Source organism: Pelodiscus sinensis, chromosome 13, assembly GCF_049634645.1.
Source record: "Pelodiscus sinensis isolate JC-2024 chromosome 13, ASM4963464v1, whole genome shotgun sequence".
NCBI lineage: Eukaryota > Metazoa > Chordata > Testudines > Trionychidae > Pelodiscus > Pelodiscus sinensis.
In genome coordinates, this window is record NC_134723.1 from 2,311,145 (window position 1) to 2,323,456 (window position 12,312).

A 12,312-nucleotide genomic window follows, 5' to 3' on the forward strand; every position below is an offset into this window, starting at 1 on the left:
TCCGCCCCCAACACGTGAGATTGGCGCCTCTACGTCACGACGCTGGGCGGAAGTGGGGGGGGGTGAAGGCGCGTGGCCCGGCCCCGCCCCTTTCTGTAAGATTGAGCCCGGCGCCGCCAATCTCACGTCACCGTCCGGAAGGCGCGACGGAGCGACGTCCTGGTCCCGCCCCGCGCATGCGCGCTGCTGCCGCGGGTCAGTGTCGTGCCGGCTGCCGGTCGGTTTGCGGCGCGCGCCTCCGTGAGCAGTGAGCGGCCCGGCCGGCCCCGCCCCGCCATGCGATGTCCGCGCTGAGCTGGAAACCCTTCGTGTACGGCGGGCTGGCCTCCCTCGTGGCCGAGTTCGGTGAGGGGGGGCCCCTGGGGGGGGCGCTGCGGGGCTGGCTGGGGGAGGGGCGGCCCGTGGGGGGGGGGGCGCTGCGGGGCTGGCTGGGGGAGGGGCGGCCCGTGGGGGGGGGCGCTGCGGGGCTGGCTGGGGGAGGGGCGGCCCGTGGGGGGGGGCGCTGCGGGGCTGGCTGGGGGAGGGGCGGCCCGTGGGGGGGGGGCGCTGCGGGGCTGGCTGGGGGAGGGGCGGCCCGTGGGGGGGGGGCGCTGCGGGGCTGGCTGGGGGAGGGGCGGCCCGTGGGGGGGGGGCGCTGCGGGGCTGGCTGGGGGAGGGGCGGCCCGTGGGGGGGGGGCGCTGCGGGGCTGGCTGGGGGAGGGGCGGCCCGTGGGGGGGGGGGGCGCTGCGGGGCTGGCTGGGGGAGGGGCGGCCCGTGGGGGGGGCGCTGCGGGGCTGGCTGGGGGAGGGGCGGTCCGTGGGGGGGGAGCGCTGCGGGGCTGGCTGGGGGAGGGGCGGTCCGTGGGGGGGGGAGCGCTGCGGGGATGGCTGGGGAGGGGCGATCCGGGGGAGGGAGCGCTGCGGGGATGGCTGGGGAGGGGCGATCCGGGGGAGGGAGCGCTGTGGGGCTGGCTGGGGGAGGGGCGGTTCGTGGGGGGGGCACTGCGGGGGGGCGGGATCTCTGCAGCTGCTCCCCCACACAACAAAGAGGTGCCTCTGTCTGACAGAAGCTGGGTCCCACCCAGCCGGGACGCGAGGGGTCACTCTACCACCCAGGACAGGCTGCTCCCTGCCCCGCGCATCAGGCATGGCTCCCTGTGTCACCCTGACCCACCCGCTGCAGTGCACCCGGCCTGGTAGCTCCAGTGCAGCAATTGCAGGGTGATGTTCTCTGGCCTGGGGTGCCAGAAGCCAGTGCGAGCATCCCAGCGATTGTGTCTGGCCTTGTCATATAAGCAATAGGCAGGGGGTGGGATGGCAGGCAGCAGGGCTCTGTGGCCTGAGGCTGTGCTGTCTCTTCAGGGCTCTTTAATGCAGGGGACTTGCTTGAGAGGCTGGCCCCCCGGGCACCAGAGACCTGGCTGGTAGTTGCACTCTTGAGGGTGCTAGTCCATTTCCTGGGGTGTAGTTTCCCCTCATGGTGCAGGGACTGCAGCCTGACTGGAGCCTTTCTGCGTCTGTAGGGACCTTTCCTGTGGACCTCACCAAAACGCGCCTGCAGGTGCAAGGGCAGAGCATTGATGCCCGCTTCAGAGAGATCAAGTACCGGGGCATGTTCCATGCCTTGTTCCGCATCTATAAGGAGGAGGGGATTCTGGCGCTCTATTCCGGGTAAGGTTTGGTGCCTCCCTTTCCCGCAAAAGGCTCTCTGCTTGATACCTTGTGTGTGCAGTCTCCCTTCCCACTCTCACTACCCTGCTGCATCCTTTCAAGAGAGGGCTACAGTCTAACCTGTGGCCGTGTGCTCCTTCTCCCATAGTCAGCCATCTCTGCACCTCTCTTACTTAGTGGGGGCTAAAGAACCTGGGAATGCAGCCAGTCACTGCAAGTCTGGGCTGACCTCCTTCTGGCCTTTGGACTTTCCAGCAGCCAGTCTGTTTGGTCAGTGTCCCAAGATGTCTGGGTATAAAACAGGGGCGGGGAACCTTTTTTGTGTTGCGGGCCACTGACCCACAGAAAACCAAAAACCCTCACTGAATTGGCCCCCAGACCCCGAACTGAGAAGACACTCCCCACATTCCCCTTGCACACCACAGCCTAGGGAGACCCAGCCTAGTAAACTTTGTGTACTCCAGCCCAGTGGCGGGGGCTGGAGCACCAGTGTGGGCCCCCCAATGCTGGGGATCCCTCAGGCTTGCAGGCTGGATCCAGGCAAGTCGGTGGCTGGATGTGGTCTCTGGGTCTGAGGTTCCCAACCCTTGGTCTAAAATATCCAAATAAAGACCTGGGAAGTCTCTGTGTGGAGGAGGCAGGCAGGGCAGCTCCTTGGCTCTTTCTCCAAAAGCCTGTTAAATGTCTTCGGGTCTGGCTCTTTGAGAGGTGCGTTCCCAGTTCACCACCGTGCCGTGATCATGGGAAGTCCTACTCCTCAGAGAGCGCTTTGCCTCTCACTGGAGTTAGGCATGGGTGTGGTACAAGCACCCCTTGGGAGCTGCTGTCCGTGTAACAGAGGGTCACTTTGTTGTTTGTTTGAACTGCACCCTGAGGAAGAAGGGCGGGAATAACTCTGCCTCCTTGTCGAATGTCTCCTGGACAAGCCTCTTGGAAGCCGTTTTGTGTCAGGCACTAGAATGCAGACAGACGGGCCCAGGCTTCTCCTTTTCTTCTTCAGACCCAGCTGTGTCTGGGTGAGCGTGGCGCTCCATAACCTTTGAACTTTGCCATGAGCCATGTGCAGTGCAAGCAGGGTCTGTCTGAACCACCATGCTGGCCAACATACTCCTTGCCATGCAGCACCCTCTGTTCCCATGGATCCTGAGGGGCCTGTGATGCTGAGCTGTGCCTGGGAGGTGCACTGGGGCCTGTCCCCCCGGGGAGTGTGCTGCATGTAACTAGATCTTGCGTTTACTTGCCCTTGCAGGATTGCTCCTGCATTGCTGAGACAGGCATCTTATGGCACCATAAAGATCGGCATTTACCAGAGCCTGAAGCGCTTGTTTGTAGATCGCTTAGAAGGTCAGTGCCAGCGAAGCATCGTTCTGAGCTGCCTCTGGAGCGGTCACAGAGCATGATGTGAACTCGTGAGGCCAGCCCCCCACCCGTTCCATTTCTCGGCTCTTTCCCTTCTCCACCTTGCCCAGCTGCTAAATCCCAAAGAAGCTAAACTGTGTTCCATTCCCTGCTGTCCCAACACTGGGGGTTTCTTTGTGTAACGCCAGCCGATAGAGGTCCTAATGTGCTTGGCCCCGTATTCCCCATCTAACCAGTAAAAAGGGTGGGGAAAGGAAAGATTCTCAAGTTTGGCTTTGATAACACCCCACCTTCCTCCAAGGATGTGATTCTTATTTATCGTGCTGCTTTCCTAGCTGTCTCCAAGGCAGCAGCAGCGGAAGGCTTGGTTAACTAACCTCTCCCATCTCCCTGGCAGAGGCTTTGAACCCTTGTGCTGAGCAGCTTTTGCTCAGACCTTATTGTCCCCTTAGCTCTGTGACTTTGTCCCTTCCTGCAGAGTGTGTGTGAGAACAGCCCTGGAATGTGCTTTCCTGGCTGCTCTGAGGCAGGCCACGGACTCTCCACTTGCCCCACTTAGATACCGAAGCAGTAAAATTCCAGTGCCATTTCTCTCCGAGCTCTAAGCATTTGCCAGACTCTGGTGGATTTGATTTGCAGTCCCCCCCGAAGAGGTGAGTTAGTATTGCCCCAGAGTTACAGATGAAGGAGGACTTGCCCACAGCAGGCCTGGGATAGAACGCAGTCACGCTGACTCCCAGGCGCTGCCCTAGCTCATGAGTGGCGGTCCGTCCTTGCATCTAACTCCCTGGAAGGTGAATTGGGTCACAAGCAGAGCCCTGCCCACGTGTGAGACCCACCCTCCAGCCGCGGCCCATGTAGCTGATCGGCTGCGGATATGTGTTTGGTAGCCGCACAGGGCTCTTCTCACAAGTTGCCTGTGTCCCTTTGCTGCTGCAGCACTTCCAGCTTGGTACTGAGTCCTAAATGTTTGTTTCCCTGCAGGGCTGGGGCTGCCAGTGGCCTGGTCTCCTCTGGAGAGTGCTGCGGTCAGTACCACTGCCCTTTCCCAGCATAACCACTGCTCTAACTCTGGGCCTGGAGGCTTTTCCTTCTGAACTAATTGCCCCTAACCCGCTCTGTCTGGGCTACCCGGTCTCTGGGCTGTGCGCTTAGGAGGCAGCCGCTAAGGATTTCAGCTCAACTGCGCCCGTGAAATCAACCCACAATACCGCCTTCGGGGAGGCTGAAGTGACAGATAATTGTGTCTAGAAATGAGGCGCTTGGCAGTCTGCTTTTCTCCTGATCTGCCAGGCTCTGACATCAGAGCCTGCCTTCTCCCCGGTGGAATATCGCTGAAGCCCGCCTGTCCCAGCTACTGCCTTCAGGCTCTGGCAGCTAGGGGGCAGGCTTGCCAACAGCTTACAGTTCACTAGTTGGTGTCTGCACCCCGAAGCTTCGCTCTCTGAAATGGGAGCTGGACTTTTCCTTCCTTCCTTCCCCAGCGTTTCAGTTTCTCTGGTAGGTCCCTGCATCACCGTGTCTTTGGGCTCTGACCTTCTCCCCCCTCCCCGTCTGCTTTCAGATGAGACGCTGCTAATCAACATGATCTGTGGGGTGGTCTCAGGGGTGATCTCGTCCACGCTGGCCAACCCAACAGATGTGCTGAAGGTAAGAGTAGCCTGTGTTATGGGACTCCCAAGAGGGATGATGTGGCTGATGCCTTCCCTTGAAGCAGCATGTCTTCCAGCTGGAGCAACTGCCCTCCAGCCCCTGGGTAGAAAGCAAGTGCTGCCTTGGTGGATTTAGCTAGGGGTGGGAGAGCGAATGTGAGGGATCAGCCCAGTGCTGGGAGGAGCTGGAAAATGCAGCCCTTGAACCCTGTGGTGAAAGATGCTCTGGCGCCCCAGGCTGATGGAGGACGTGCTCACAACACGGGTGAACTGGGCAAAGGGCTAAGAGTGTTGGCCAGTCGCCAGGCATGCCACAAGCCTTTTCCTGTGGCCACCACACGCAGCTCCGGAAACGCGCCGCCCTCTGACCTGTAATCCCTGTTACTCCAGTCCTGCGGGGTGATGGCAGAGCCCAGCCCACCTGGCTCCTTCCCCTGATGCTAGGCCAAGGGAGTCCGGAGGCCTCATCCGGCAGAGTGTCTCTTGGAATTCACACAGGGTTCAGCTCTGTTTGAGAGAGACTCTGCTTCCCTGGCTGGGTTCCTTGCCTGACCTCTGAGCACTAGGTGTCCTGTGCGATTCTGCTTTCTCCAGTCCCCCGGCGAGCCGCCACTCAGAGGTCACAGGCCTGGCTCCTGAATAATTCTCCCAGGCCGGCTGGATGTTGCTCTGCTGTCCTCGGCTGTTGCTCCCTCCTGTGTGGTAGCTGCGTCTCTTACCCCAACTCTGCCCGACAGCCTCTGTCTGGTAACACCTCTCCCCTCCTTTCAGATTCGAATGCAGGCTCAAGGCAGCTTATTCCAGGGGGGCATGATTGGCAGCTTCATCGATATCTACCAACAGGAAGGCACCCGGGGGCTCTGGAGGGTAAGCGCCCACTTGTGAGAGTCCCTTCCACTCCGGCAGCGCAAGGGCAAGCTGCTTCCTCGCATGCATTTGCTGACTGAAGCCAGGTGCTGAGTTCAGCCTCTTCCCAGGATGCTGCTGTCCCGTGGAGCGAGTGAAGTGCTGTAGAGGGAACAGGCTGAGGCCAGGTGCCGCCTTGCTGTTTTCTGCTGCCCTTGTGGCAAAGGGCACCCTGTCCAAACTGGATGGGAATGGACAGGTCCCCTCATGCAGCCTCCCAGAGGGTACAGCTGTAGAAGTGCTAACCTGCGGCTAGCCGCCAGCTTCTCCTTGCAGGACTCTGCTCCTCCCCTCTTGGCCAGCGACTCAGCCTGTGTTTGAGTGGGTTTGGGTCACCCCCATGTGAGGTTAGGCTGAGCACAGCTGTCCGATGCAGGAGGAGTTTTCATTGTCAGCGGGTGTTTCCTCTGAATCTCCTCACCAAAACACTGGAGGGTAAAAACATGAATTGCCTTGCACCAGCCTCCGCTCTGCCTCGTGTCTGGCCTGAAACCCCCCATCCCTTGTTGCCTGGAATCTGCCCCGTGCCTAGGAGTGAGAGCAGGAGGGCAGCTTCCTGGTGGGAGGGTGGATTGTGGAGACAGGGTCTTGAGCTCAAAGGCACTGAGATGCTTTAGAGCCGGTGTGGTACTGTTGGTGCCTCTAGGAGTTAGCTGCACTGCCAGGGGTTGTGGTAAGGTACCTTGGCCTGCCTGTAGCATAGCCAGGGCTCGACAATCTATGTAATCTACTCACCCATGGCGAGTAGATTATATCCCAGAAGAGCCGGGTTCGGGCCGTCTGCGCATGCGCAGAACGCCGGACAGTGCAGCTGGCGAGCCCTGAGCATAGCGACCTTGCCATGGAAATCCTTCCGTGAACTTGAACCAGCAACCCCCACTGGAGAGAGGCCCAGTGCTGGGATTCCCGAGTTAGAGGGCTTTCCCAAAGGGAGCGTTCCCCTGATCTCTTCCTTGCATTCAGTAAAATCCCGCAGAGGGAAGATACTCGTCCCGAGGTCTCTTACTCCAGAGCCTTGTAAGGAGTCGCTCCACTGCTGGTTTTGGCTCAGCGGTTCCTGCTAAGATTGTTCCTGCTCTCTAGACAAACGCACACGAGCGGGGAGGAGAGGATAGAACAGGAAGGAAACGTCTGTCTCGCGGGCGCGTGCTGCAGGCAGGAGACAGTGCCCAGCCAGGTCAGTCACAAGTGGGTGCTGCTAGCCCTGGCCCCGCCTCTCTCCTGTTCCGAGAGCTGGCATTCCCTGGCTGCCTCCTGCCACCTCCGCTTTGTGCTGAGCCGAGCCGGCCGTTGCGGTCTCAGCCTGGCGCACTGGCAGCGTGGGGGTGAGTTAATGCTGGAGCTGGCCAAGGCTGGAAATCATTACAGAGAAGCGGATGAGGTAGGGAAGAGGCTAGACATGAAGCAGGGAGGGGCAATGGGCATCTTCAATGGACCTCCCAGAGGCCAGTGCGGGCGGCTGTGCTCTGACGGCCACGTGTTCATCTTGGCCCGGTTGCCAGAGCCGTTTCCATTGGGTGACATGGTGACTTCCCCTGCCTTGATGGCCATACGCCTCTCTACAGCGCCGATGCGAGGCAGCCTTCACCGGGCCAGCTGCTTGGCCCGTCCTTGGCCCTGGTGTTTCTCTGAGCCAGGAGCTCCTCCTCCCTTGCTGTGCAAACGTGTGGTGTGCATGGCGGCCTCCAGGGCTGCTTCCCAGTCAGCTCAGGTGGCTCTGTCCGGCTGGTGCACGTTTCCTTCCGCTCTTTTATAACCTGCTCTCAAGCCACAGCGACCTTCTGCAGAGCTAGTGAGACACGTCGGCTCGGTGCCAGGGAGACCGGGGGTCTTGCACCTCCTGGCCTTGCTGGCAGGAAGGGGTTGGCCCAGCCTGGCTGCATCTTGCTCCTGGTTAAGCTCGGCTAGCATCTAGTTTTGCAGGTGCTGCCTAGTGAGAGGTGTGTGGCTGTGAGGGAAGCCAGGTCACAGAGCAAGGGGCAGAGTGGTGAGACGGTTCATGGCGCTGGCAAAGTGAGCCCAGGGCAGAGGGAGAATAGCTCTCAATCCGGGCTGGGGAGTCGTGCCCAAAGGGAGGAGGGCTCGGGGACGTCCCTTATCTAAGGCAGGCGCAGCGGGGGAACGGGGAGCAGCTGGGTGGCACAGCCAGGGGGCTGATGGCTGCAGGAGGGGCCCTGCCTGCAGTAGTGACTGGAATGCTTGTGTTCGGTAGGGGGTGGTCCCCACGGCGCAGCGAGCTGCCATTGTGGTTGGGGTAGAGCTGCCAGTCTACGACATCACCAAGAAGCACCTGATCCTCTCTGGATTGATGGGGGACACGATCCTCGCCCACTTTGTGTGAGTATCTGCAATGCCCTCTGCACCCGGCACAGGCTGGCTCCCCGGGGCTCAGCGGCATGGGGGTGTGCTGGGGGGAGGCATTGCCAGGCGGCGCTGCTGGAGACAGGCAGGATGTGACTGCGTGTGCGGTGCAGCCCGGGCACCCGCTTCCTGCTTGTAGGGAATGTAGGCTAGATCCTCCCAGGTGGGCAGCAGCAGCCACGGCTGAGGTCTGTAGTGAGCAGTTCCCGGGGGCAGATCTCCCAGCCAGAGTCTCTGGGGGGCTTCTGGGAAGAGCGGTGAAGGGGCGAGGAGTGGGGATTGTGTAGAGCATGTGAAATGAGCTGCCAGATTTCTAGCTACTTGTCCCCCACCCTGGTTCTGCTTCTGGGCTGCTGCTGCAGAGTGGTTCAGTGGGAGCGTTGTGTGGGGTCCTGTGGGGCACAGGCCAAGCGTGCACCATGTGGCTGGAGGGAGGAAGCCAGCAGGGTGCAGTGAGAGCAAGGACAAGGAAGGAAAATGGCAGGCTGCCTGCCTTAGCCCTGCTCCCCCCCTTGCCATTCTCCGGGAAAGTCTCCTGCTCTTTCAGCGCTTGCTCTGGGGGAGGGAAAGTGTCCCTAGCACCAGCCCTGCACCTGCAGGCTTCCAAAACCCACCAGCTGTGACGCCAGTGCCACAGCGCTTGGCAGGTCTGCAGGGGTCCTGGTGAGAGACGCCAGCTTGTCCCCGGCCCAGGGCTAGGCTAGGGCTGTAAAATCCCATTTTAAAAGGTAACCGGGTAAATGTGAGGTTAACTGGGATCCCGTAGGCAGGAGGGGCGGTGCTGCTTGGGCTGAGCCCGCCTCCCACCCGCATCAGACTGCTCCAGGCCACCAGTTCACTGGTTACCTGGTGAGCCTCACCCAGTAAGGTGACCACAGTGGCTGGGGCTTGGATGCAGGAGCTGGTTGCAGTGATAAATGCTCTGTCAGCCTCGGTGGCTTGCGCAGCTTGCCTGCGCTCGGTGTTTCCCATGGCAACAGACTGCGGGAGAGTGGTTGAGCAAAGCAAGTTAGCTGCGCAGTGGCTGGTGCTCTCAGGCCCAGTGTCTGTCTGAGGCCTGTCGCCAGCCTGGGCCCGGAGCAGCCCCTGATGCTCTCGTGCATTTAGTTCCAGTTTTACGTGCGGGCTGGCCGGAGCCCTGGCCTCCAACCCAGTGGACGTGGTGCGGACGCGGATGATGAACCAGAGGGCCATAGTGGGGAGCGTGGAGCTCTACAAAGGCACGCTGGATGGCCTGTTAAAGGTAGGAAGCCTGTCTCCTTGGGAGGTGGACCCGCAGCTGGGGAGGTGGACCGGCAGGGCTGGGTTGAGCCAGAACACGTTTCGATGTCCCACCCCGGCAGTGAAAGGCAGCAACTGCGGAGCAGTTTTCCTGGGTGTGTCGCCGCACAGGGAGCATGGACTCGGGGCATGGCCTGCTCTGTGCCATGGGGCTCTGGCTGTCTCTCCTCCAGCTTCCTGAGCAAGGGCGGCCCCGGCTGCCATCCTGGATTAAGGCAAGAAGGGACCATTGTGTCCTAGTCTGATCCCTAAGGACACAGGCCAGAGAACTGCCTCTAGCTGCTTCCTAGAGCAGCACTTGGTGAATATCTTACCTGGGAGCAGCTCGGTCTGGGAGGGTGCCACAACACTGGGGAGGGGAGACCACGTGTGTGTCCGTCTGATGGTCCGTCTGTCTCTCCTCCAGACGTGGAAGAGCGAGGGCTTCTTTGCCCTCTACAAAGGGTTCTGGCCCAACTGGCTCCGGCTTGGCCCTTGGAACATCATTGTATCCTTTTCGGAGTGACGGGGAGGAAGCGCAGGTGCTGCTGGCTGGAGCGAGCAGGACACAGAACGGCACAAAGCCAACGGGTCTCACTCTGGTGGGGCTCTATTACCCTCCGTTTCCCCGGCAGTGGCCCCCTCAGGGCGACTCCTGCCATCCATAGACAGCGGCTGGAGCTGGCTATGAGGCAGCTGCATGGCTGAGAAACTGGGGGGTGCACATTGTGGCTTCTAATGCATCCGGCTGAGTAGCTAGCCCTGAGCCCCCTCGTGTCACTAACTGCGTGTTCTGCTTTGGCTTCGTGATCCTAAGGAGCCCATCACGGCAGTCAGCGCCCTGAGCTGGGCTGAGGGTCCCCAGATCTTCCCTGAGACGTTCAGGGCTGGCAGCCTCTGGGCAGGGCCTGCTTTTGGGATGAAGGCTGGGAAAGCCCTGGGTTGCCTGGGCCAGGTGCCTGGAACAGGCTCTGTGCTTGCTGTTTCCTGCCCCACAAGCTCTGCACGGCCTGGTACTGGCCCTTTGGTCACTCTCTGAAGTGTCCCCTCCCAGTTTGGAAAGAAAATGCCCTGCAGGCAGAGGCAGCCAGCTGAGCCCTGGGGGTAGGGACTCCTCCCTGTGCTGTGCTAGCTGGGTTAGCGCCTGCCTTCCCCTCAGGTTCCTCCACTGCCCCCCACCAAGGAAGGCTTCTGGAGGTATGTTCCTTTTGGAATTGTCCCTGCTTGGAGGTGGCAGTCTCTGCAGCATGGGTCCTGCCCCCAAGGGCTGGGTGTGCCCGTAGCGTTCTGCAGTGGGACCTGGTGTGCGAGGTGGGCCCCCTAACACAAACAGATTAACACTAGCAATGCCAGGGCTGGGCTCCTGATGACCCCAGGCCTTCACTGGCCTCTACTGAGGCTCTGGGCTCTGAGCCCCAGCAAGCCCAGGTTCCAGGGAGATGCCAGTGGGATGTCCCTCACAGCTGTGGGCCGTGGCTCTGTGGAGAGGGGACCGATGTCTGCCGGTGAGCTCTGTGGAGTGACGGACACTGGGGCTCCAGGAGGTTTCCCTGCTGGCTCTGAGGGTGGGGCTGCTCTGGTTTCCCGGCTGCGTGTGGGCTGGGGGGCAGGGCCTGGCGGGCGTGTGTCTGCATGAGCATGTTGGCCCAGTTCCTTGACCTGCCCACCAGTTTTTTATCACCTATGAGCAGCTGAAGCGACTCCCGTTCTAGGGCTGCCTCCGTCCGCGAGCACAGCCTGCAAGATGTGCAGTTTAAAGAGCATCCTGTCACCTTTCACTCATTTCACCTCCTGAGTCGGGATGTCTTGCCACGTGTGGATTGGGACCACAGGCCCTTGAGCGGGTGGGCCCTGGTGATCTAGGGGTACCATTGACTGCTAGCGTCTGGGCCTGAGGCGATGTCTTCTGTGAAGACCGATGTGGTGCAGTGGCCACGCTCTACAGCTCCGGTGCGTTCTGGTTGGCTGGTGCGCCTTGCTGCACCCTGCTAGAGTGGGGCAGCCGTGCTCTGCAGGCCTGTAACCTCATTAAATAATTTATTGACAGGACTGCCTGGGCTTGTCTGTTGCTTTGGTGCTGATTCCCAGAGCAGGTGGCCCGACCCTCACTCTGCTCTCAGACCAGCTCTTAGTGCAGCTCTGCTCTGGTTCCCTGGCCACCCCCGCTCCCACTGGGCCCAGTTCTGTCCCCAGCCCTCACTCCTCTGCAGAACCAGCTGTGCCATGGGGGTGGAGAGAAGGGTGGACAGATTTCATTTCTGGAAAGGGGGGAGGGTGGGGCAACTGGAAAGTTTGGGCCCCACTGGTCTAGATTGTGCTGCATCTAACAGTCATTCTGAAATCCTGGCAAGAACACTTGAGCAGAACTGGAGTGTAACAGAGGATCTCCTGGCTGAAAACATGCAGGCTGCAAGGACCATGCCACGCCATTGGTCAGCATGGGGCGGGGCAGACCAGCAGTGTGAACAGGACGTGGGGGTTTCCCTCCCTGTGGTTCATCACCCCTGGATAAATCTAGGATAGTCCTATGTATTCTCGTACCCAATTTGATCCTTGCTTCCTGGTGCTGGTAGCTGGCACGTGGTTCATTGCTGACAACGGCTCTTCCTCCTCGAGCAGATCTGGGCCTGTGTGTATTGGTGGCTTTGCTCACGGTGGCCACTCTTCAGTCCAGCTCCCCGAGAGAAGGGCCATGGGAGTAGCTCTCCACGGTGGGGAGGTTGGTAGAACTGCCCCCCCCCCCCCCAGGATGGGAAAAATCCAGTATAGGTCTGCAGTGCCGCCCAAATCTCCTGTTGCCTTTGGTGGGGGCTAGTGAGTGACTTACCGTAAATTATGGTAATTGAGGGGCGGGTTCCCACTCCCCAGTCTCTGTGGTACCTCAGTTTAACTGCACAAGGCAGCAGAAGGAAACAGTTGTGGGGGGAGGGGGAGATGGGCTGTCTGGAAAGCTTGTGGAGAGATGATCCTAATTTGGATCACTGCTCCTATCCTGCATCCTCACGAGGCAGAGTGGAGACCAGGAGCAATACACATTACCCAGATTTCCTATTACACTGATGACCACAAATTCTCAGCTCTGAACACTTTGATCTCACATCTCTTTAAGGCATCTTTTAAGAGT

At 60.4% G+C, this 12,312-nt stretch overlaps 1 protein-coding gene across 2 annotated transcripts; it reads left to right on the forward strand.

Moving 5' to 3' along the window:
• The first annotated feature begins 127 nt into the window (after positions 1 to 127).
• Positions 128 to 11,237, forward strand: SLC25A14 (solute carrier family 25 member 14). Of its 2 annotated transcripts, XM_075896643.1 has the most exons (10): positions 128 to 345; positions 1,503 to 1,650; positions 2,900 to 2,994; positions 4,574 to 4,659; positions 5,433 to 5,528; positions 6,651 to 6,744; positions 7,780 to 7,904; positions 9,036 to 9,171; positions 9,616 to 9,696; positions 10,859 to 11,237. In XM_075896643.1, exons 1-10 carry the CDS (start codon positions 282 to 284, stop codon positions 10,873 to 10,875), a joined length of 942 nt encoding a protein of 313 aa, XP_075752758.1. In that variant the 5' UTR covers positions 128 to 281; the 3' UTR covers positions 10,876 to 11,237. The 2 variants fall into 2 exon arrangements, with proteins under 2 accessions (XP_075752758.1, XP_075752759.1); XM_075896644.1 differs by lacking the exon at positions 6,651 to 6,744 and having other exon boundaries at positions 131 to 345.
• Positions 11,238 to 12,312: the final 1,075 nt, after the last annotated feature.